Source organism: Manis pentadactyla, chromosome 6 (genome assembly GCF_030020395.1).
Source record: "Manis pentadactyla isolate mManPen7 chromosome 6, mManPen7.hap1, whole genome shotgun sequence".
Taxonomy (NCBI): domain Eukaryota; kingdom Metazoa; phylum Chordata; class Mammalia; order Pholidota; family Manidae; genus Manis; species Manis pentadactyla.
Genome location: NC_080024.1, coordinates 19479809 through 19500906, shown reverse-complemented (window position 1 = coordinate 19500906; position 21098 = coordinate 19479809). Strand labels below are relative to the sequence as shown.

At 47.1% G+C, this 21098-nt stretch overlaps 1 protein-coding gene across 1 annotated transcript in view; it reads right to left on the bottom strand.

Moving 5' to 3' along the window:
- Positions 1 to 15792, bottom strand: part of MARCHF4 (membrane associated ring-CH-type finger 4) — a 103619-nt gene extending 87827 nt beyond the window's left edge. The window contains exon 1 of the mRNA XM_036916151.2: positions 15280 to 15792. Within this exon, the coding sequence (XP_036772046.2) occupies positions 15280 to 15792 (513 nt within the window). The remainder of the gene's footprint in view (positions 1 to 15279) is intronic.
- Between the last annotated feature and the right edge of the window lie 5306 nt (positions 15793 to 21098).

Here is a 21098-nt window from a genome sequence, read left to right as displayed (position 1 = left end):
AACTTCTTCAGCCCTCCCTCCTGCCCTGGGTAAGAGCAAAGAGGAAGCTCTCAGAGCTCACACCTCACTGATTCTAAGCAGCCTGGCAAAGAGCTGATGGCTGCTTTCTCCTAGAGTGTGAAGACAGTCACCTACCAGCTAATCAATCAAGCGCTCCCCACATACTGCCAGGAGACGTGGAGAATCTGAGGTGTCATCCCAGATTTAGCGGTCTACAGTGTAGTTAGTTGGAGCATTCTTGTCTGGGTCTACCCTGGAATGGCCCAGTTTTAGCCCTGTAAGTCCCACATTTGGGGAAAATTTTCAGTCTCTGGGGAAACTGGAATTGCTGGCCACCCTATGTTAAGTAACATTTACAGCTGATTTGACGCACACACCCTACACACCCACGTGCCTGCACACACACGCCATCAAGAATAAGATCTGCTGCTCTTTTGGTGCCCACCAGGTCCTCGTGAGCAGACACAGCTAGGAGCTATTGTTCCCATGCATAAAGTTAATACTTAGAAAGGTTGGTTCATTCATTCAACAAAAATCACTGAGCATTCTCGGTGTGTGGGCCTCTGTGCAAGGTGCTGGGAAGCAGCAGTGCCAAAGGAGACACAACACCTGCCCTCTGGGGGAATATAGTCTAGAGCGGAATATGGGAGGAGGAGCGACGACAATGCAGGGGAGTGAGTGCTACGATCAGCGGGCTGAGTGCAGGGATCCACAGAAGCTTATAGCAGCAGCACCTGGCCCATTTATGGGGGCCAGGGACTTCAAAAGGACAGGAGAAGTTAAGCAGGTGAGGCGAGAACTATAATAGCTGGCTCTCTCTCTGGCATCTTCAGCTTTCTGCCTCTGACAGGAAGAAGGTAAACAACTGAAGGGCAAGGGCAGTGCCCGCATGCTCACTGACAGATCCCCAGGGTCTGGAGCAATATGGATGCACTGTAGGTGTTCAGTGTGTTGAAGGAATGCCTGTGAGGGGGTTGCAGCAGCCACTGAAATGGTTAAAAATCAGTTTCAGAGATCTCCTCTCCCCCACTGTATTAGTCTGCTCTGCTGCCATAACAATGCCCCAGACCAGGTGGCTTAAGCAACAGCCCTTTATTTCTTGCAGTTCTGGAAGCTGGAAGTCCAAGATCAGGGTACCAGCAGGGTCGGGCTCTGGTGGGAGCTCTCTCCCAGGCTGGCAGGCAGTCACCTTGCTGTGTCCTCGCGTGGCAGGGAGAGAGCCAGCAAGCTCTCTGATGTCTCTGTGTGTAAGGACACTAATGCCACCATGTTGACCCCACCCTCATGACTTCATCTAAACCTAAGTACCTCACCAAAGCCCCATCTCCAAATACCATCATTTTGGGGATAAACCTTCAGCACATGAATCTAGGGCACAATTCAGTCCAAAACACCCACACTGCAGAAAGGGAGAGATGTTGGTTGGGAAAAAAGATGCTCTTCTTGAGTGGATCTATTTTTTATACCTCGTTGACTTGGAGTACATTAGTTGCATTACCTTTTTGAGCCCCACAACTGCTAGGCATGGGGACTGATACAAAGGCGAGGCGGACCCATGCAACAAGCTCTCTGGAGTCCACCTCATACGGGGGAAACGAGATGGAGAGAAATGGTGGTAACAGGGTGAGCAGCCTGTGGTGACTAAGTGCCACGGGAGCACAGCCAGGCTAAGCAGAGGTGTGCAGGGGGTCTCATGGAGGAGGTGACCTTAGTCGGGTGTGGAGGACATTAGGGTTTGGGCTGGTAAAGGAAGAGGGCAAGGATGTCTCAGGTGGGAAAAAGCCTGTGAATGGAAATCATGAGGCCGAGCCACAGGGTGTGTTTGGGGGCTGGCAGGCAGGAGGGATGGGCTGGAGTGCCCCATGGGAAGTAGGGGTGATGAGGCTGGAGGCTGGAAGGGATGTTAGGTCCCAATCCCAGCAGTCCTTGGTTGTCGCCATACTGAGGGCATTTAACTTTTTTCCATGGCAATAAGCAGCAGGAGAGCAAACGGCTCAGAACTTCCTATATCCGGAGTCAAGAGTGGCCGGGATGTTTCCTGCTTCTTCATTGGAAGGGGCAGCTGTGGGGGAGGCCACGCGCTGGGTGGACCAGAGAGGAAATGAGGAAATTTTCACCTTTAAATCTTGATCTTTGGGGATGGAAGATCCCTTAAGAGGTCATCAGATGTATTCCCTCACTGAGCAAGACTGATAAGGTACCCGGGGGGATGCACTCAGGCACCCTCCGTTTTTAATTTCGTTCCTCGGCATCATTGCACCCAGAGCTTAACTTGCCACTGTCAGCTAGCTCCACCACCCCTTTTGTGACATGTTTAATAATTGTCTTTTTGTAACATCTTTATTAACCGAACAATAGGCCCTACCTTTGTATTATGGACAATTTCAAACATACAAGAGCAGAGAGAATAGTAAAATAAACCATCACCCAATTTCAGCATTTTTAAATGCATAACCAGACTTGTACTATCTACAGTCACTGGACTATTTGGAAATTAATTCCAGCCATCATGACAAATAAGCACTTTTTTATTTGAATTACATTCACAGGAAGGATAAAAATTAATTTAAATCGTGAAGACCCTCTCTCTATGTGTTTTTTTAGGGAGGGAAGGGAGAGAACCTTTGAAATCATATCATATACTCCTCCGAAGCCCCCAACTGATATTTCCTCCTGAAAAACACTTATTGGGTATCAGAAACAAGAAACATGGCAGTGAGTATTGCATCAAATATCAGCACTGACTTTGCAAAGGCTATACCCTCTGGGCTCTCTCCGGAACACAGAAGCACAAGAGGCAGGAATAGCCACATAGAACAATCCCCTCAATCTGGAAACCTTTTTCTTCTAAATTAGATAGTTGTATTCCATGGGTAGACATACGCTCCTTCCTTCAGCCCCTCAGGCTTCTCATCCACTCCCACCCACAAACACCCCCAGAACAGGAGAGGACACCTCTGCACTCCCGCACACACCTGCTCTCCTTCACCTGCAGCTGCCTGGTTTGCACAGCTGGTTCCCTAACAGGGTAGAGAACTCAGAGCCCTGCCACTAGAAAGCTTTTCTTTCTAAAGAAGCATATTGCTCCATGAAAGCTTAAGTCTGTGGCTCCTGGAGGGATCACCACAGGATGAATCAAAACATACAACCCACTCAGTGTGCCAAAGCACTCATTTGCGGGTGTTGGGTTTCAAAGTGTTAAAGAACATCACATAATGGCCAATGCTGCTTATGCTGATGATTATTAACTCTGTTTATATGCTTAAGATCCCATACTGGGAAAACTTCCCTGCCTACTCAACACTTTTCAGGGTGCAGGTGTCCCCCTGTCAATCTCAAAACATGCAGCACACTGTACTTATACCAGGGGAAATGCGCAAGGCATGTTCATCATCATCCTGGGATAGAGGGGGAAGGAGAGATCAAAAAGGGAGGTAATGTTGATCAGGAGCCCCTTTCATGCACTGCGGTAAGTGTTATCTACTTAAATTCCCACAATTCTATGAAGTATTTCTTTGTATTCACTCCACAGTACAGATAGAAGACACTGAAGTTCAGATGATTTGATTGATTTTCCCAAAGCCACACAGCTAGGATATGCTACAGCCTGGATTCCAACCCAGGTTTTTCTAACCACCAAACTCATGCTCTTTTTCCTATACTAATAATTCCTCAGTTTTCCAGGTATGAGAAACCACCCCCATTATTGATTTTGCAATAACTTCAAATTCATTTTTTAAAACTTTTAAAGATAACACAAAGAGCTCCCCCAGACCCTTCACCAACTTCGCCAACACTTACCATCTCATAGAATCCTAGGACAATGACCAAAACTGGGAGCTGAACATTGACATGATACCATTAACTAAGTCACACACCTTATCCAAATGTCACCAACTGTCCCACTAATGTCCTTCATCTGGTGCAGAATCCAATTCAGAGCACACACTGTGAGTAGCTGTCATATCTCCTTAGACTCCTTTAATCTGGGACATTTGCCCCCACTGTCTTTTATCTTTTGTGACCTTGACACTTTTGGAAAGTACTGACTGGTTGTTTCATAGAATGTCCCTCAGTTTGGATTCCTTTTAATGTCTAAAGTTTCACCAACCCTCAAGTGACTATAGGTGTACTCTGAGTATCTGTTGATTGAGAATATACTTATTGTCAGGACGCTACACTAAAGTGAAAAATGCTTTTGATTTTGTTCATGACAATGACTTTCATATACATTTGAATAATAGTATGTATACCTTCGAGATAATTTTTATTTAGTCTACTGCCAGTGCTTGGGTATATTTAGTTTCATTACGTCTATAGTGTCTTGGCAGTTCCTCCTGAGGTAAGCAGCCCCCAGTCCTACACACACCAAGATGGAAATTCACAAGGGAAGTTTGAAGAAGAAAATAGAGAGTGGGTGGGGTCAGATAACAACATTGAGAGCTAATGTTTAGTGTGTGTTTCCATTCCACACTATGCCAAAAGTTTTGCATGCATTCTACCAATTGAGCCTTTGAGCCTCACCACAACCTCTGAGACAGATACTATTATTATCATTCTCATTCTACAGTGGAGGAAATGAGGATTCTGAGTCTGTAAGTGACTTGCTCAACATCACACATCCACTGACCAGCAACACTGGGATTGGAAAGCAGTTCTGCTCGGCTAGCAAAGCTGCGTGCTCTTATGTACCATGCTAACTTTCTCAAAGCATCTGATTCTTCGCTTCCATTGTTCCTATGCCTGGAATAGTCCTCATGTCTTATTTTCCAAATTCCTTCCCTGATTCAGTTTTTAAGGCCCAGTTCTAAGTTCCTTCTTCTAGCGAGATTTCTTCTATTGGTGGAGGTGGGTACTGGAGTGACACCAGCCCCAGGTGCTGTTCCTCCACCTGATATGGCATAAAAGAGAACACCATAATGGGAAAGGAGTTGGATATTCCTGAGTACAGCCTTCTCCTTTTATAAATGAGCAAATAGTAACAAAACTACCAACATTTATGGGGTGCTAACTGTGAGTCAAACAGTGTTCTAAATGCTTGACATGTGTTGTCTGGTTTAACTCTCATGCAACCCTAAGAGGGAGGTACTGATACTATTGAGGAAGAGACTTCTAGAGCTCACGCATGTCTGGATTTCCTTTTTCCAGGCACCCAGGAGGATGGCACTCCCCACCACTATAGTTATTAGGCAGAGCCGTGTTTCTAGATCCAGCCAATGACCTGTAGGCAAAAACGATGTGTCCTTCCTGAGCTGAAGCATGTCCCTGCTGGCACTCAGATAGCTGTATGCTATCTGCTCCCTGGCTCTGGGACTTTGGGGCTGCCGCAGGGAGGCCCCTGATTTGACTTTGCTCAAGAATATACTGCAGAAGTGGGAATTGATGGTTTTATTAGACACGGAAATTAACATTAGCCGGGCAACACATCTCACTGTCTTAAATAATCAAAGTCTGAGCTTCCCTCCTGTGTCAGTCCCTGGTAGGCTAGCTTTTCCATCTTGTGGCTCTCCCATCTGAAACTCATAGCTCCCAGGCCACTGAAGCAGGGAAAGAAAGGGATGCAAGAGGCATCCCTCCCTGCCTCTGCCCTGAGCTGCACATGTCACTTCCTTCCTAGTCATGTAGTCCTGTGTCCTCCCAACTCAGTGCCCCCTCCTCTTCCAGTGCCCACGCCCCTCTTCCCTGGACGTCAGGAACCTTGGGGCTGGTGGACGTGTGTCTTCTCCCCATTTGGCTGCCTCCTCAAACTGCTGCCTAACACAGTATTCCTGAAGTAAGCACCTACTTTACATTTGTCAAAGCTAGAGGCTCAAAGTGCAGATTCTGGGCACCACCCTGGGACCTGGCCTGAGGCTATGCATTTCCCCCCATTCCTGAGGCACTTCCTGGAGCCGGTGAATGTTCCAGAACTATGGGAAGGTGTGCAGCCCAGGCCAGCGTTACCCCAACTGCAGTCACCTACACTTCTCAGATTATTCATGTGCCATCTACACTGTTCTTTTCTTCACACTTAACATTTTTCTCTACATGTCATACATTCCTACTTCAATACACTGATTTCTAAAGGAGAGTTTCTGTCTCTACCATAAATAAAAAACTGGTATCATTTTCCAAAGAAAGAATAGACAAGCTGTGGTACATCCGTAAGATAGAATATTATTCAGCGCTAAAAAGAATGTGCTCTCGAGGCACAAAAAGATGTGGAGGAAATGTAAATTGCATATGACTAAGTGAAAGAAGTCACTCTGAAAAGGCTACACACTGTATGGTCCCAACTCTGTGACATTCTGGAAAAGGCTAAGCTATATTGCCAAGAGCTTAGGGGTGGGAGCAGAGGGGTGAATGGGTGGAGCTCAAGGACTTTTAAGGCAGTGAAACTATTCTTATGATACTACAATGGTAGCTACACGCCACTATACACTTGCCAAAACCCTTAGAATATACAGCAGGAGTAAACTATGGACTTTAGGTGATAATGATGTGTCAGTATTGAGTCATTGACTGTAACAAATGCACCCCTGTGGGCGGGGCAGGGGACATGGATGGTAGGGGAGGCTGGGGGGTCAAGAGTGCTAAAGGAACTCTACTTTCAGCCCAGTTTGCCTCAAACCTAAAACTGCCTTAAAAAAAATAAAGTCTGTTAATAAAAAGGAATATACACAGAAATACAAACAAACCAACAGAACAAGATTAACAAGTTTTAACTAGATATTCCTGTATGGCCAAAGGCTCTATGCCTGACATTCTTTGTTTACAAAGGAGAATGACAAACGTTAAAAGGTGTTAAAGATGTATTACCACTCTAGTGAGATTTTTCTCCTAGACCTAATCATAAGGCAACTGAAAAGCAAACTGAAAACAGAACAACATTCTCACTTGAGGACCAACATTATTTAACATCGTGTTTGTGTGTGGTATCCATCCCACCCCAGGCTTTCAGAAACCTGAGTCTAGGAACGACCCTGAATACAAATGCCTTGCTGTCACATGTTGGGCACACAGGTCACATGGAGGCTGACACTTCCTCTACATGCTTCCCCTTGTGCATGTTCTGCTCCTGGCCTCTAGGGACTCAGAGTCTAGGAAAGTGTCTTTCTGCACAGTTCCTGCCAAGAAGAGAGTGCTGCTCAATAACATCTGTCAGGAACATGGTGGTGGTTAGAGATGGACAAAGACAACTGTGTTGGGAGTGAGGGACCCAAGGAGGAGAGGACAGAGGTTCAGCTGAGTCAGGCAATACAAAGGCAGAAACTCAGCTGAACCCCAGAGGCACTGGGTCTGAACGTGCATCCCTGAGGTCAGACACAGGCACAGTTGGGGTTCAATGTGGTCAAAACATAGACTTGTCTGGAGTGTCTGATTTTTTAAGGCTCTAGAAAAGGAGGGAGGTGGGAAAGGCAGCAGTGTGATCTGGGGGCCCCACTCCAGGTCTCTGAGCCAGGCTAACACAATGGATCTAAATATCCCTCCCATTTAATGGACAGCTGCTGTGTACCTAGAATTTTAATACAGCACACCCACTTCCTATAACAAGTGTTCAAGCTCACTATTTTGTTCTTGTTTCATAAAGTGAGATCTAGGTTCAGGGAGGTTAAATAAGTGGTCCAAGATCATTCAGCTGGAGAGGGCCCAAATTGGGATTTTAATTCATGTCTTTCTCACTTTAAAGCCCATGTTCTTCCCATCATTCTGCAATAGAATGAGAAAAGGCCTGCTTCTAGCCAAGTGGTCTCAAGCCAGGATAACAATACTATGGTTACTAGGATAAAAATCATCACTGTTTGTCATTATAGAAACAGAAAAGGAGGCTGGATGAGGTGGAAGGGGTTTCAAGAGATCAACCCTATTCTTCATGACTGGCATTTTAATTTATATATACACGTAAACATATGTGCACACACTGAGAAATATGTTTTCCCCCATGTGAACACTAGGGACCAAAGACAGTATCGCTGGTCTGGGATGAATATGTGCCAGGGGAAGGGGAAGGGCTCAACAAATACGGGCCCCTACTGAATGCCGAGCCCCGTAGGGTGGCTTCAAGAGGCTTGTTTTGGAGAGATTGATGTTGATTCTCTGAATCATCCAAAGAAACCTTTCCATAAAGAAGGAAACTAATGTGATCTGTGCTCCTGAAGACCTCTGAGCACGGGCCCATGAGAAATCCCGATGAGAACAGAGAGCTGGTTCCAAGACTAGGGCCCGTGTGTCCCCGTTGTGAGCTTGGATCACAGGAATCGGACAGAGCCTGTATTTGCAGGTCTGCCTTTTTCTGATGGTTTGCATCTACCTGGAACTCAAATTGTAACTTACTCAATTTTGCCTATTTGGTCCCATATGCACCCCATGTTTACTTATAACATATGCTGAGGGAGGTATCAAATGTGTGCTATATGTAATATACATACATAGATTCTATCTTACATATGATACATCTCGGGAAGGGATGGTGTGCAGCTCAGGCCACACAGTATTCACTTGCCAGCTCCTTTACATCTGGGCTCCCTTCCAACTTGGCTTTCTTCCCAGCAAACAAGAAGCAGCTCGCTACCTCCTCCCCCTCTTACCTATTCCCCCTCCCCCAACTCGCAGGCCACAGCTGGGCTTCTCTAACATACCAGCTGGAAGAAAGGATGGGGAGAGAGAGAGATTCTCAATATCTCTCCTTTCCTCTCCCAGGCTCTTTTGAAGTCTATTTCACGCCTGCCCTACCGGATTTATTGAGTAACTCTCTTACAGGGTTGGGGGTGGGGGGGCTCAGCTAGAAGCCACACCCGATAAATTAGCCAACCCACCGCAAGCAGAGGCAGGCTGGCAGGTGAAGAAGGAAGGACTGCTCCAAAGTGAACGCGATGCAAAATCTCCAGACAGTTTAGATGAGAAGCATTCTACAACTGCCAAGGCACCAGGCATCTCCCTTCCAGTCCCTGGTTCTGCCTGAGAACGTGACACAGATGCACTCAGTGTTTCATTTGAGTGTGTTCATGTGCACGCGTGTGCATGTAAATAATGGATAGCTAACTCTGGGAACTAGTCCTGGACATCCTTACGCCTTGGGGGTCTGAACATCCTTACATCACCTTCCATTAAAGAATGACAGCATTGGTGAGAACCCTGAGTGAGGAAAGGGTCCCTGGAGCTTCCAGTTTAAATAGGACTAGGACTGGCAAAAGTAGGTACTGAAAACCTAGAGTGGAAAAAAAACTGAATGGGAAAATGAAAACAGCCCACTCATGACTCTGGTCATGGGGATAACTGGCCCTCCCCACTGTTAGGATGGTTCTGCCATGATGGTATCTGTTGCCTTTCATTCATGAAATGCTTGCTTTCCTACTGTGGTGTGTGCATGGTTTAAATCTGTAACTGCAGCAATCACATTATTGCCAACAATTTGCCATTTCTATGAGCATAAGACAGAGACCCTTCTTTGCAATCTTTGCTGAAGACACATTTGGACATGCCATGTGTTGTGCACACTGGGACTAGATACCCTGGGATGAGAGGATCCCTTGGAAAGGGATGAAGACTCATTTTTTTCTGCTTAGATTAAAATCTCTCTGGACCCCCAATCAATCTCATTATAATGAATCCCACCTCTCAGTCTCAGAAGGAATCTTGAGGGTCACTAGTTCCAGTCACCCATTTGAGTCCCATACCCCCTTCTCAGGCAGCCTATACTATCTTGGGACAGCCTTGATAGAAAGTTCATTCTAATATCAAAATCCAAGTTAGCTTCCCTAGAGATCCCATCACTGGCCAAGGCAGTGACCTTTGTGACCCCTTGGAACAGGTCTGCCCCCTCCTGCACAGCGCACTTTCAGCACATGGTGCCAGCATTGTCTCCTTTATAGTCTTTTCTCGCCTTTTCCACTACCTGTGGAGCGGTCCACTAGATGAGCTCTAGAGGTGCACTCTGTCAACAAATACTTCTAGAGCATGAAGCAGATGGCAGGCACTGGAATGGGAGCTGATGACCCAATAATGAGCACAACACACAAGCCGCTGCTTCCAGAGATCTTACCATCCCTTTGCAGTGCCTCCCTTAGACCCAGGCAAGAGGGATCCTTGTTGTAGAAGGCCCCACTCTTACACTTCTTCAGCCGCACCCTCCCCATAGTGTGAGGAGTCTGCAGGGTCAAGGAGCCATGCCTCTCTTCTAGAACATGCTCCAATTACTTGGGACTTGGTAATTCCTGCCTATTCAGCCTTAAGCCTGCTCCTAGAACCTTCAGGGTTCTCTTCTTCAGGCTCAGAGGGAGAGGGGTAAGGGGCAGCTGCTTGGGAGTGGTGCAGACAGAGCTTGAACAAGCCAGCGCGACTGTCCACATGTGTGTGTCCAAGGCTCTCCTGGTGCAGGATGGAGCCAGCAGTGGAAAAAGAATTCGAGTGACCTGTAGACTAAGGACCAGATATCTCCATTTGGCTTGCACAGAATTCAGAGGAATCTAACAGTTTAAAATCAAAACCTGTCTTCCAGGTTGTTTTGAAGGTTTATTTATCAGGGTAATAAATTATAACACATTTTGTGTAACGCTTTGTTAGCCGGATTTACTACCTTTGAATATTTTGACCTATGGTGTGGGAGCCTCCACCTGTACTCTTGCTTTAGGGTCTGTAAATATTAGGGATGAGTCTCTTCTTTGTGGAGACAGATGTTAGTTAAATAATCACACAAATATATGCAAGACTGAACCACAGTGCTGACAAAAATAATATTACCATTTGGTTCTCTCCTAAAATGCTCTACTTGATCTCTAGTCCCAGGGTTCTCATTGTATCTTGGGGTCTCCAGGTTCCCCCTGAGCCCTGCAAAGCCCTTTTCTCACCCTCCAAGAATGCAAACACTGACTGAAATATTCCACATCACTCTCACCCCTTCTGAACGTGGAGCTCCAGAGAAGCAAATCCCAGGAAGAGTAATGGAGGCAGACCGAGCCTGTTAATTTCTTGTAGACTTGTTTCAGCTTTCCATTAGGTCCAAAACATGTGCCCCACCACCACTGCCTTGGTGGATTTCATCTCTGAACTCACCTCCGGGTGCTCACCAGCTGACCCAGCCTAGGAGGTGGTTTCACCTCTTTGTTGAGGTATCTGTGTGTCTCACATCTCTTCTGCTTCCACTTGTCTAAACTCAGGCTAAGTCTGTTTCTCCTCACTTGGCCTTCAGCAATAACAAAGAAGCCTTCTCTGACTAACTGGGGAAAAGGTAGCAATTCCCCCACTCATCTCTCTGAATAGACACCCTACACACTAGCCGCTTTCAAACATGTGTCTCTTTCTTGTACCCGATATTACTGTGATTCACCTGCGACTCACTGTCTGTGTGTTCTTGATCTCTATCAGCCTCAGCCTCTGTGATGTCTGGGTTAGATTGTGAAACTCCCAGAGGGCAGGGCCACATCTGCCCTGTGTTTCCAGACCCTGCTCAGCAGAGCAGCAGGCATAAGTAGGCACTTAACAAAGACTTTTGATGATGGAAACAGAGGAGCAACACTCTGTGCCTAGAGCATTGTGAGTGCACAAGAAGCAATCTACAAGCACCGAGCACCACTAGACCAAAATTAGAGCAGTGCCCCTGCCAGCTGGGGAGCCAGGGAGCACTTTCCCTCTACAGCAAGGCAGGGGGAACACTTGTCCTGTCTCTGAGATGATAACAATATGAAAAACACTGTGACAGCACTGCTCTAACCACACTAACTGATCTGATGCTTAGAATCACCTTATGAATTGGAGACTCATTATTATCCCAGTCTTATAAAGAGGGAACCCACAGGCACAGAGAGGCTGTACAACTTGTTCATGCCTCAAACTGGAGCCATCTGGCTGAGATGTCCATTTACCCACCATGGTACACTGCCCCTCAAAGCAAACTGGTGCAGCTTCAACCAGAAATGGAGAGTGAAAGGGTTGCCGACTAGGCTCTTGTCTTGCACTCTCATGGATACTAAACCCCTGTCCGACCCAAGTGAATGGCTGAGAGGAGAGTGGTTACTCGGTCAGCTCTCCAGCATGGAGCCAGGTTGGCTCTCAGAGCATTTGATCGTATTCCATCCCTCTCCCTCCACCTGTTCGTTCCCTCTTCTGGTTCTCAAAGATGCTAAGCTTACTCACACTTAGGCCTTTGAACCTACTGTTGCCCCCACCTGGGATTCTCTTGCCCCAGACCTATGCATCACTGGGTCCTTCTCATCATTTAGATGTCGGCTCAGACGGCACATTCTGAGGAAGGCTGTTCCTAGTCATCTACCTAATGCAGCTGCCCCATGCCCAAGCCCGCCCTTTCATTTTTGTCTAACTCCTCCTCTCGCTTTACTTTCATCATGCCACTCAACACCATCTGACATCACTTTATTTATGAACTAGTTTACTCGTCTATTTCTGCATCTCCACTATGATGTCAGCTTCAGGAAAGCAGAGATCTCATCTGTTTGTTCATTCCTGGATACTCAGTGCCTGGAATAGCATCTGGAACAATCTAGGTGCCAGGTAAACATTTGTTCAATAAATGCATGCATGAATGAGTGGGTGCAAAGTCCTTTACAGATATGTACAAAGGTGGGACTAGCTGAATCCTCCAGTCACCCCTCATCAGATATATCACAAGCCCTTGGCAAGGAGAGACCAAATCTTCAGTCTTTGGGCAGTCTTTCAGCCCCCAGAGCAATGGCAAATGACTGCGGAGCTGTTCAGTTCCTTTGTTTGGGCAGAGAAAAGACTAGGACACTTCAGCTACTGAGATTGCAGACTGTCTGCACTCCTTTCAGGGTCACGTGTGGACAACTGCTGGACGGCTCTCTCCCTGCACAGAAAATAAAATACTGAAATCTCAGCTTTTCAGATTCCCAGTCTGCATCTGGCTGTCTCTCTCTTCTCTAGAGTTTTCCCCCTCCCCTCCCCTTTGTCTCCCTTTTTCATTGAAACCCTGCAAAGAAAAACAAGCAAAAAGTGGGAAAATGTGTTCATATCTACCACAGGCTACTCTTAATACTACTACAATCTCATTAAAATGTCCTGGCTCCTGCACATAGAAAGCAATCCCACCCCCTCCAAATATAATAATCATATGCAGAAGGTGCTTGATTTGATCCAATCTTAATATCGACATGACCCCTTATTCCATCCATATAATCATAGAGCTCATTCCTTTATTGATATTAGCTTTTTTATTCAATGCTTTTTTTGATGCTTTGTAAAAATAACGAACAAGGAAAAAAAGCTCTTCACTTCCAGCCAGACCTATATCATTTGAGGGTGTTTCTCAATATTCCTAATAAACCTTTCTTTTTATTTTCTCAACAAAATACTGCTTTTTCATGATCAAAATACATGCCATTATATATTAATCCCTTTCAAGGCATTTTTAGGCTTATTACCTTCTAGATCCTCCCAACACACCTATAAGGAGAGGAAGGGAAGAGAAAAACGTGTCTCTAAATCTCAGAAGTTAGAAAAGGGGTCCAGAGGCATGAAACAATTTGAAGAAGTTCACACAGCAGGTGGACTACCATCTATAGAAGGCTCCAAGTCCTGCTATTTTCTAGAAACAGGGCTCTTCTTGCCAGAAACCATCCTCCCATTGGCCCCGTGACATGCAGACTAAGCCAGCCCATACAAGAGAATAAAGAATTTGAGAAGTGACAAAGCCAATAACACTTTCTTTTGGAAAAGATGAGGCTCCTGATTGAGGCAAGATGCTGATCAGGAACATCCCAAAGCAAGACATTGCTCTCCTCTCAGCCAAGCCACTCCACCGTGTGTTGCTGTGGGAAGCCCAGCACTTGAAAGTGGAGAAAAAGGGCTGAAAGAATGGCCCTGGGCAGGCATCCTGGACCTCTTGCCTGGCAAGAGTCCTTAATTCCGGGCAGTGCTTCATTTGGGCCTTCAGGCAATTTTAGTCACAGGAAGGAAGAACCCAGCCCTCAGCTTTTCAGAGACATTTGTTCACATTCACACTGAGATCTACATCAGCTTCCCTTATAAGACACATGCTGTGGCCCCAGTGATCATCTGTCCCTAAAGTGATTTGCCCATTCAGAGTAAAGAAAAAATGAATGAAAATGTCAGCTCAGCCTGTCTCTCACAGAGCAAGTCTTCAAAAGAGCCAGAGCCACTCAGGAGCACTAGCATGGCATCCTACTGCTCTGTCATTAGTTCAAGGAGCACCCAGAAGTTTTCCCTCCACTTATGGGAAACTGCTGAAGAAGTGGCTGATGTGATGGAATAAGCCTGCCCAAATGCAAGTGAATGTTCCTTCTCCAGCATCACTAACTAGATCAGATTTTAAGGTGAGCCTCTCCTACATGGGATTATGTGGGAAGTGTTGCCACAATTCATGACTCTAGGTGAATGTACCCATGCTACCCAGCTGCAGACACTAGATTGGAATGGAACTAGAATGGGTGGGATGAGTATGTGTGAAAATCTGAATAAACAGGGTAGGGAGAACCCTCAGACATGGGAAGACTCTTGTCCATGAGGTACTTGGCATCCCCTAACCTGGATGGGGTAAGTTTAAGGGACATTCTAAGTTGATATATTTCAGGACCGAGAAGGGGAATAGATATGAAAAGATTCCCTACTTCCTTCTCCAAATCTCTTTAACTCATTCTCACCCCACTGACCTACTTGTTTTCAAGCTAGGAAAACCTTGAGTCTTCTGAGAAGTATCTTAGCAAACTGTAGAGTCTTTTTGGACCTAGGATCCCTCTCCATTTCCTCCTCAGTGACTAAAACATACACCAAGGATGTCAATATAGTATGGGAGATGGTAATCACAAAGTGAATTAACAGACTCTGGTTTGTTGAGTTTCAGTTCATGAGAATAGGGGAACAAGACAAGATCTTCACACACTTTGAGAAAGGGGAGAAGTTTGAATCTGGGACTGAAGATAGCTGGAGCAAATGTCACTAACAACAAGTCAGATAAAAAGTTATCTGCACAACAAGCATGAATGTACCACCAAATTCTTTCATTTCATTGCTTCTGACTCTGGACCCTCTACTTTTGAGGATGCTTATGAAATTTTTGAGCGGAATTGAAGACACGAGCATTGGAAAGAAAATGCAAAAATGGGGGTACCACTGAGCCACCAAACAGGCTCCACCAGGAACCAGACACCTCTTGGGCAAACTTAACCACAAGCAACATTACTGAGGAGCCTTTAAAACTTACAATGATCACACTAAAAACAGCATGGTTCCCCAGAGCAAGCAAGAGAAGTGGCAATCTGCAAGACCTAGAGATACCACAAGGAACCACGAAAAGGGAAAGAGCCTCACCTGTTCTGGTCCCTGGAAGCAGATGCGGCAGAGTGGCGTCCTCATGCCACTGTCCAGGCTGCTGCCCAGGGAGTAGCAATCCTCAGCCTTCCCCTTGCAGAAGTCATCTGAGGAGGCACTGCTGAGCAGCAAAGCAGGTGGCTCTGTGGCTGGGCCACGCCAGTCATCTTCCACAGAAGACGGTGGCAAAGGTGGTGGAGGCGGCAGAGGAGGGGTCTCCCTGCCCACACCTTCTTGAGGGCCCCTCCAGCCTGCCCACCCTCCGGCACCCAGAGCCGGAAGGGTGCTGTTGGCCGCCAAACCAGGGGGCTGGGGGTCGCCGTGCATGGGCAGGGGCGCTGGAGGGGGGCGCCGCAGTAGGAAAACCTTCAGGTCATTGAAGAGCATGCGGCAGCGGCACTTGAGGAGACCCTGGTGGCGCAACATCTGGGGACCCGGGGTGCACAGTCCACAGCGGTACGAGGCACGGCCACAGCACCACCACCAGAGCAGCCCACTCAGGGGCTTCAGCATGTGCTCAGTGGAGGAAGAGAGCCCTGGAAGGGCAGCTGGAGTCTTTGCAGAGGAAGATAGGATGATTCTGGGGGGTCCACAGCCTGTCTGTGTTATGGAGGGAGTCTGCTTTCTCACTGGCTCCTCTTATACCCCCTCCAAGTAGCAAGCAAATTGCCCCCAGGACTGAAAACTGTGAGTCACTGATTCTGAACTCCACCTGGAAAGCCCAAAAGCAAGCAAGAAAGGTTTTCTTGCCGACCCCCACCAGCCCCTACCCCAACCTTAGGCTTTGCACAGGTGTCTCCTGTTGCCTTTGACCTGGGGACACAAGTAGGAGCAGGGTTTTAAAAATGTTGAGGATGGGCTGTTACGGCCTTGACATCAGGTCTAATTGTTAGAAAGTTCCCCAAGAGAGGATTGGTGGTTCTTCTGAAATTTCTAGGCAGTGGGAATCTTTTTTCTTTTACATAAAAGGTTGGGGAAATTTATACATCAAATTTGGAGTAGACTGAGCTGGCCTTAGAGCAAACTAGCTCAGTGAAGAATTGGACTGCATGGGCCAAGAGAGAGTTTTCCTCAGTATCCGGAGATTGGGGATTAAGGTGGGGCAGAGAGGAGACTAGGAGAAGTTTTAATTCTCCTGGCAGAAAACGGGGGCAATTAATCCCCGGAAGCACCAGAGTTGCTTTTAAGAGAGCAGTTGGATGGGGGGAAGGGATGCAGGTGAAACTGGGCAAGGGGCTTGTGCTTTGCCTCTGCAGCCAAAAGACTGCACAGAAGAGGGAAAAGCCAATTAGGAGAATAGAGGCGGGACAGTAAGACACTGGGGAGGGGGAAAGAAAGGGGGGGGGAAAGATCAGTTTAACCTTTGCAGAGCCGCCTCCTTCCTGAGCATTAAGATAAGGGTGTGTGTATGGGGGGCGAGAGGCAGTGGAGCAGAGAGAAGGGGTAGAGAAGAGGGGCGTGTGGGAGGGGACAGGAGGAAGGAGTAGTTACATGATCTCAGCCCCCAGCCCACCCCTGCGGCAGTCTGTAAATCCGCGGCCCACTCCCCTCTGCTCCATCAATGGTCCCTTAGGGCGAGGGGCAAGAGCCAGGAGAAGGGAAGATCCGAGCGGGTGAGTGGCCTCTGCTTCTCCTCCTCCTCCTCTGGGCGGTCGTCGCCCTCCTCTTGCTCCGAGTCTGCTCGCGGCCGCCGATGCTGCTGTGGCGGCGGCGGCGGCGGCGGCGACTGCTGGTCGGCGTCCGTGTGTCTCCGGGGCGGGGGCTGCTCCGGCTCGTCCTCTGGCTGCTGCTCGCCGTCCGGCGTGGCCGCGACTACCGGCTTCATGATCCTCCTCCTCCTCCTCCTTCCTTGGGGGCCGGCTCTGAGCCCCCGCGCCCGGGCAGCGCTGCCATGCAACCAGAGGCCAGGCAGGCGTAGGGGTGGGGGCGGCTAGGGAGTAAGGGGGTGGGGGGTGGGGTAATAAAAAATGAAATAAAACTAGTGGAAGAACAATAATTCGGTTCTCAGTCAGGAAAGAGTGCTTCTGCAGGGGTGGGGGCGGAGAAGGGCGGCTGCCGGTCTTCACGGCAGCTCTGCCCCCGCTACCCCCACCAAGGGCGGCCTCGGCCGGCTCTCTGCCCACTCCCCCACGCCCCTCCCTCCTTTCCGCTGCCTCTGGCTGGTTGGGCTCGCCGTTGCTACCTCCCTTCGCAGACGCAACGAGGTAAGGCTTGTTTTCGGTGCCAGGTGACGGTGGGGAGGGGAAACGAAGCGGTGTGGCCGAGGCGGGAGGCAGCCAGCACTTGGCCCCGGCTCGGCCTGCTTGGTCCTCGCGACTCCTCAAAACCGTATATAAATATATCTCTTATAAAAGGCGAAAGAAAGCAAATCAGATTCCAGTCTGCTGCCAGGTGTTGTCTCGTCTTCGCCGTTGCTCAGCACCCGCCGCCGCGACTGCTGCCCCCCTGGTTCAGTTCCCGAAGGGGTGGTGCTGCAAGGGAGGTGGCGGGGCGGTGAGCTGACCGTCCGAGGACTGCAAACAAGGTTCCCAGAGCGACGAAGGCTCTCAGCTCTCCGCAGCCGCCGCTGCTGCATTCAGCACCCAGAGCGAGTGGACAGCTCCCACCCAGCCCCCGCGCTTCACGCAGGTGGGGGCCTGACGCAGTCGCCGCCAAGGGATGGAGGCAAAGGGGGCTAGAGGAAAGGAGGCGGGAGAGAGAGAGGGGAGCAGAGAGGGACTGTTCGAGGGAAGGGGATGGGGAGGGACCAAGGGAAGGGGAAGGAAGGAGGAGGGGGAGGGATTTGGGAAGGAAGGGAGGAGGGGGAGCCAAGTGGAGGAACAGAGAGAAAAGCAAGTGGGTGGAGGGGTGCAATTCAGGTACTAACCCGTGCGTTTCCCCCAGCTGGAAAGTATCAGTGTAGATAGTACGTTTGTAGAATTTGTTCCCACCCTGCACCAACACCGTCCCCCTCAACGTGCATACACAAGAGACTTCAACACCTCCACCAGAGTCCATTTCCCTGCTCATATAAACATTTTCAGCAGATATCAGTCTCTAAGCTTTGGCAGAGGTAAAGTTTTGTGATTCTCCCACTGACACCGGGACTTCATTGAGACGAAGTCCCTCATAACTAGTAACATGAGGAAAAAGTGCTTCAAACAAGGAAAGGGATGCTAGTTTTTGCCAGTTTCTTCTAGAATTTAAGCTCCAAAGAGCATGGACTTTTTGGGTCCGTTTCGATCCTATATGCCCAGGTAGTGATGGTGCTCAGTACATATTCGTTGAATGGGTTATGACCACCATTACCATCGCCAAAGTCATCATTACTCCAAGCCATAGACTTCTTTCAGTTGTGATTATAAGAATCCACAGCAATGTTACAGCCTCATCTTAACCAACAGCTTCAGCCTTCCCACCATACAAACTTTTCATTAGAATGTTGACAGGAGGTAGCTTGACATGGATTTTGATTTTCTCTCTTATATCTGTTTCTGACTCGTGTCACCCTGACTCATCCTTCTCAAGGAGTTGCTAGTGAATATAAAAGTGTCACCAAATATAAATGACAAGAAAATGAAAAAACTTAAAGTGGACTGTACAAATACTCAGTACTTGCAGCTGTAGACTTTGGTCATTTAAAATTTGGGATTGCTTTATTGCCTTTCCTCACAACTCCTCTCCCATCCCTTCTCTCTCTCTCTCTCACACACACACACACACAGATGCACCTTCAGGGTCACAGACTTGGATAAGCTATCCCAATGAGTCACCTACACAACAGTGGTAATGCCTTTAGAAATGTTGGAGCCATAGACAGAGTGTCATGCAAAATCTCTGCACCAAAATATCATTGGCATGAAGTTCAGTCCCATGAATCATCGGAAAACTACCCCTTTGCTGCCATCTCCTCAAATGATTCATTCCTATGAGCTCTAAGAAGCAAGGACCTAAGTCTGGGTGTTGGCTAACCCAGGGTGGCTGCTTGTTTGAATCATGCTTCAGCATCTGCCATGGATGCTGACACCTGGCCCAAGATGAGTGGTTGGAAAATGATGCTGATGCTGTTAATAACTACCAAGTAATACAGATACTTTTGATATCAGCAGGAACACTGTGCTGCAAAAGAGATTTTCTTTGTTCAAAAAAAATCCATCTGCTCTCAAAAATTCTCTGTGCTCCATATCACCTTGTGCCTGTCTCTGACATTGTGCAAATCACACTCTATAATAATGATCTCACCACACATTCATCTCCCTTTATAAGACTCAGAGCTCCTTGAAGGCAAGGACCAGCATTTATATTTGTACCTCAGCACGAAACACAGCACCTAAACTCTGGTGTGCAATCAAGAAAATGAACCCTGAACAAACAAACAGCCTTTTGTTGCAGTGAAGCAGCTATATTTCTCCCCTTTAACTTAGACACATGTGTGGGTGCTCTCGTACATCACTGAATATCTCTGCTTTACCTGAAATTGAGTTTCAGTGTTCTGTGCTGATGAAATACTAGTTCTCAGTGTGTCATGCCAGTAAATTTGCACAGGAGACAGAAAAGCAATATGAAGCCTATATTCAGAATCATAGAAAGGGGTGATATCCATAAGAAGACTGTCTTTCCCAGCCCTTCCACTGAAAGCAAAAGGTTTCTAGAGACAGAAAGCTGCTAAGGATGGGAATCAACAACTGGTCTGTATTCAGAAAGACTGAGAGGCTTGAGATTTCTGTTTTGAATATAATATAAACCCTAAGAAGTACCTCACTGAAATAGATTTTCCTTATACTGATGGTGAAAAAGTGGTTGTGAGCCCCAAGAGTAAAAGCCACAATGAAGAAAACGTGAAATCAATGGGTCTCCATTTAAGCATTCAAAAAATATTTACTGAACACTAACCATAGGCAAGTCATTGTATGGAAGATGTGGGGAACACAAAAATGAATTGGTTGGAATCTCATCCTCAAGGGCCTAATACTATAAATATGTATATAATCATAATATACGATATAAAAAAAATTAATTCTACAAAGGTATAACAAGTTTTGGGAGTGTTTAAAATAAGGAGTTAATTTATGCTTACGGCTTAGCAGCAGTTAGGAGAAGTTGGGGGAGGTGGAGATGCCAGAGATCTAGGAAAGCCTTTTTCAAGAAGTGACGTTTGAACTGAGTTAAAATATGTAGAATTCAGAGGAGGGAAGCATATTCCTAGCAGCAGTGGAAACACTAAATACTTTAGTTCTTCCATTTGGTCAGAATAGAAGGTACTTGAAGGTAAGTAGCTGAAAGTAAAGTCAGCTAGGTAGGCTGGAGCCAGATCACAGAAGGCCCTGAATGCCACTCTGGGAGAAGATTTATTCATTGACCAGGTACTTGTTCTAATGGTTTTAAAGATTTGGAGCTGAAGCTGAAGGGCAGAAATAAACTTTATCTCTGAGCAGGTTAATTAACTGGATGGGATTAGCAGGTGAGAAGCAATCAATATTTTTCATTTCATGCCAGAAAGTTCTCAGCTCCTTAATAGATTTATTCTCTTAAACGAGGTTGTTTTCAGATATATTTCATTACATACAGAGATGCTGGGAACATATGAATTAGAAGAGTAGAGGAATGAAAGGCTCCAAGGAACAGTCTTCAGGAAGAAATATTAGGAGATGTAGAATTTCAGAAGAGACTTATTATGGAGGCCATTGCACTTGTTTCTACCACCAGGGGAGCCCTAAAGTGATCCCACACTAGCTGCTATTGTTTCTTCTTTTTCTAAACAGAGAATACTCAGGCTAGAAGGCATTTTACAGAGGCTAAAAAAAAAGAGGTCCAGTAAGATAAGGTGGCTCTGTGCCTAA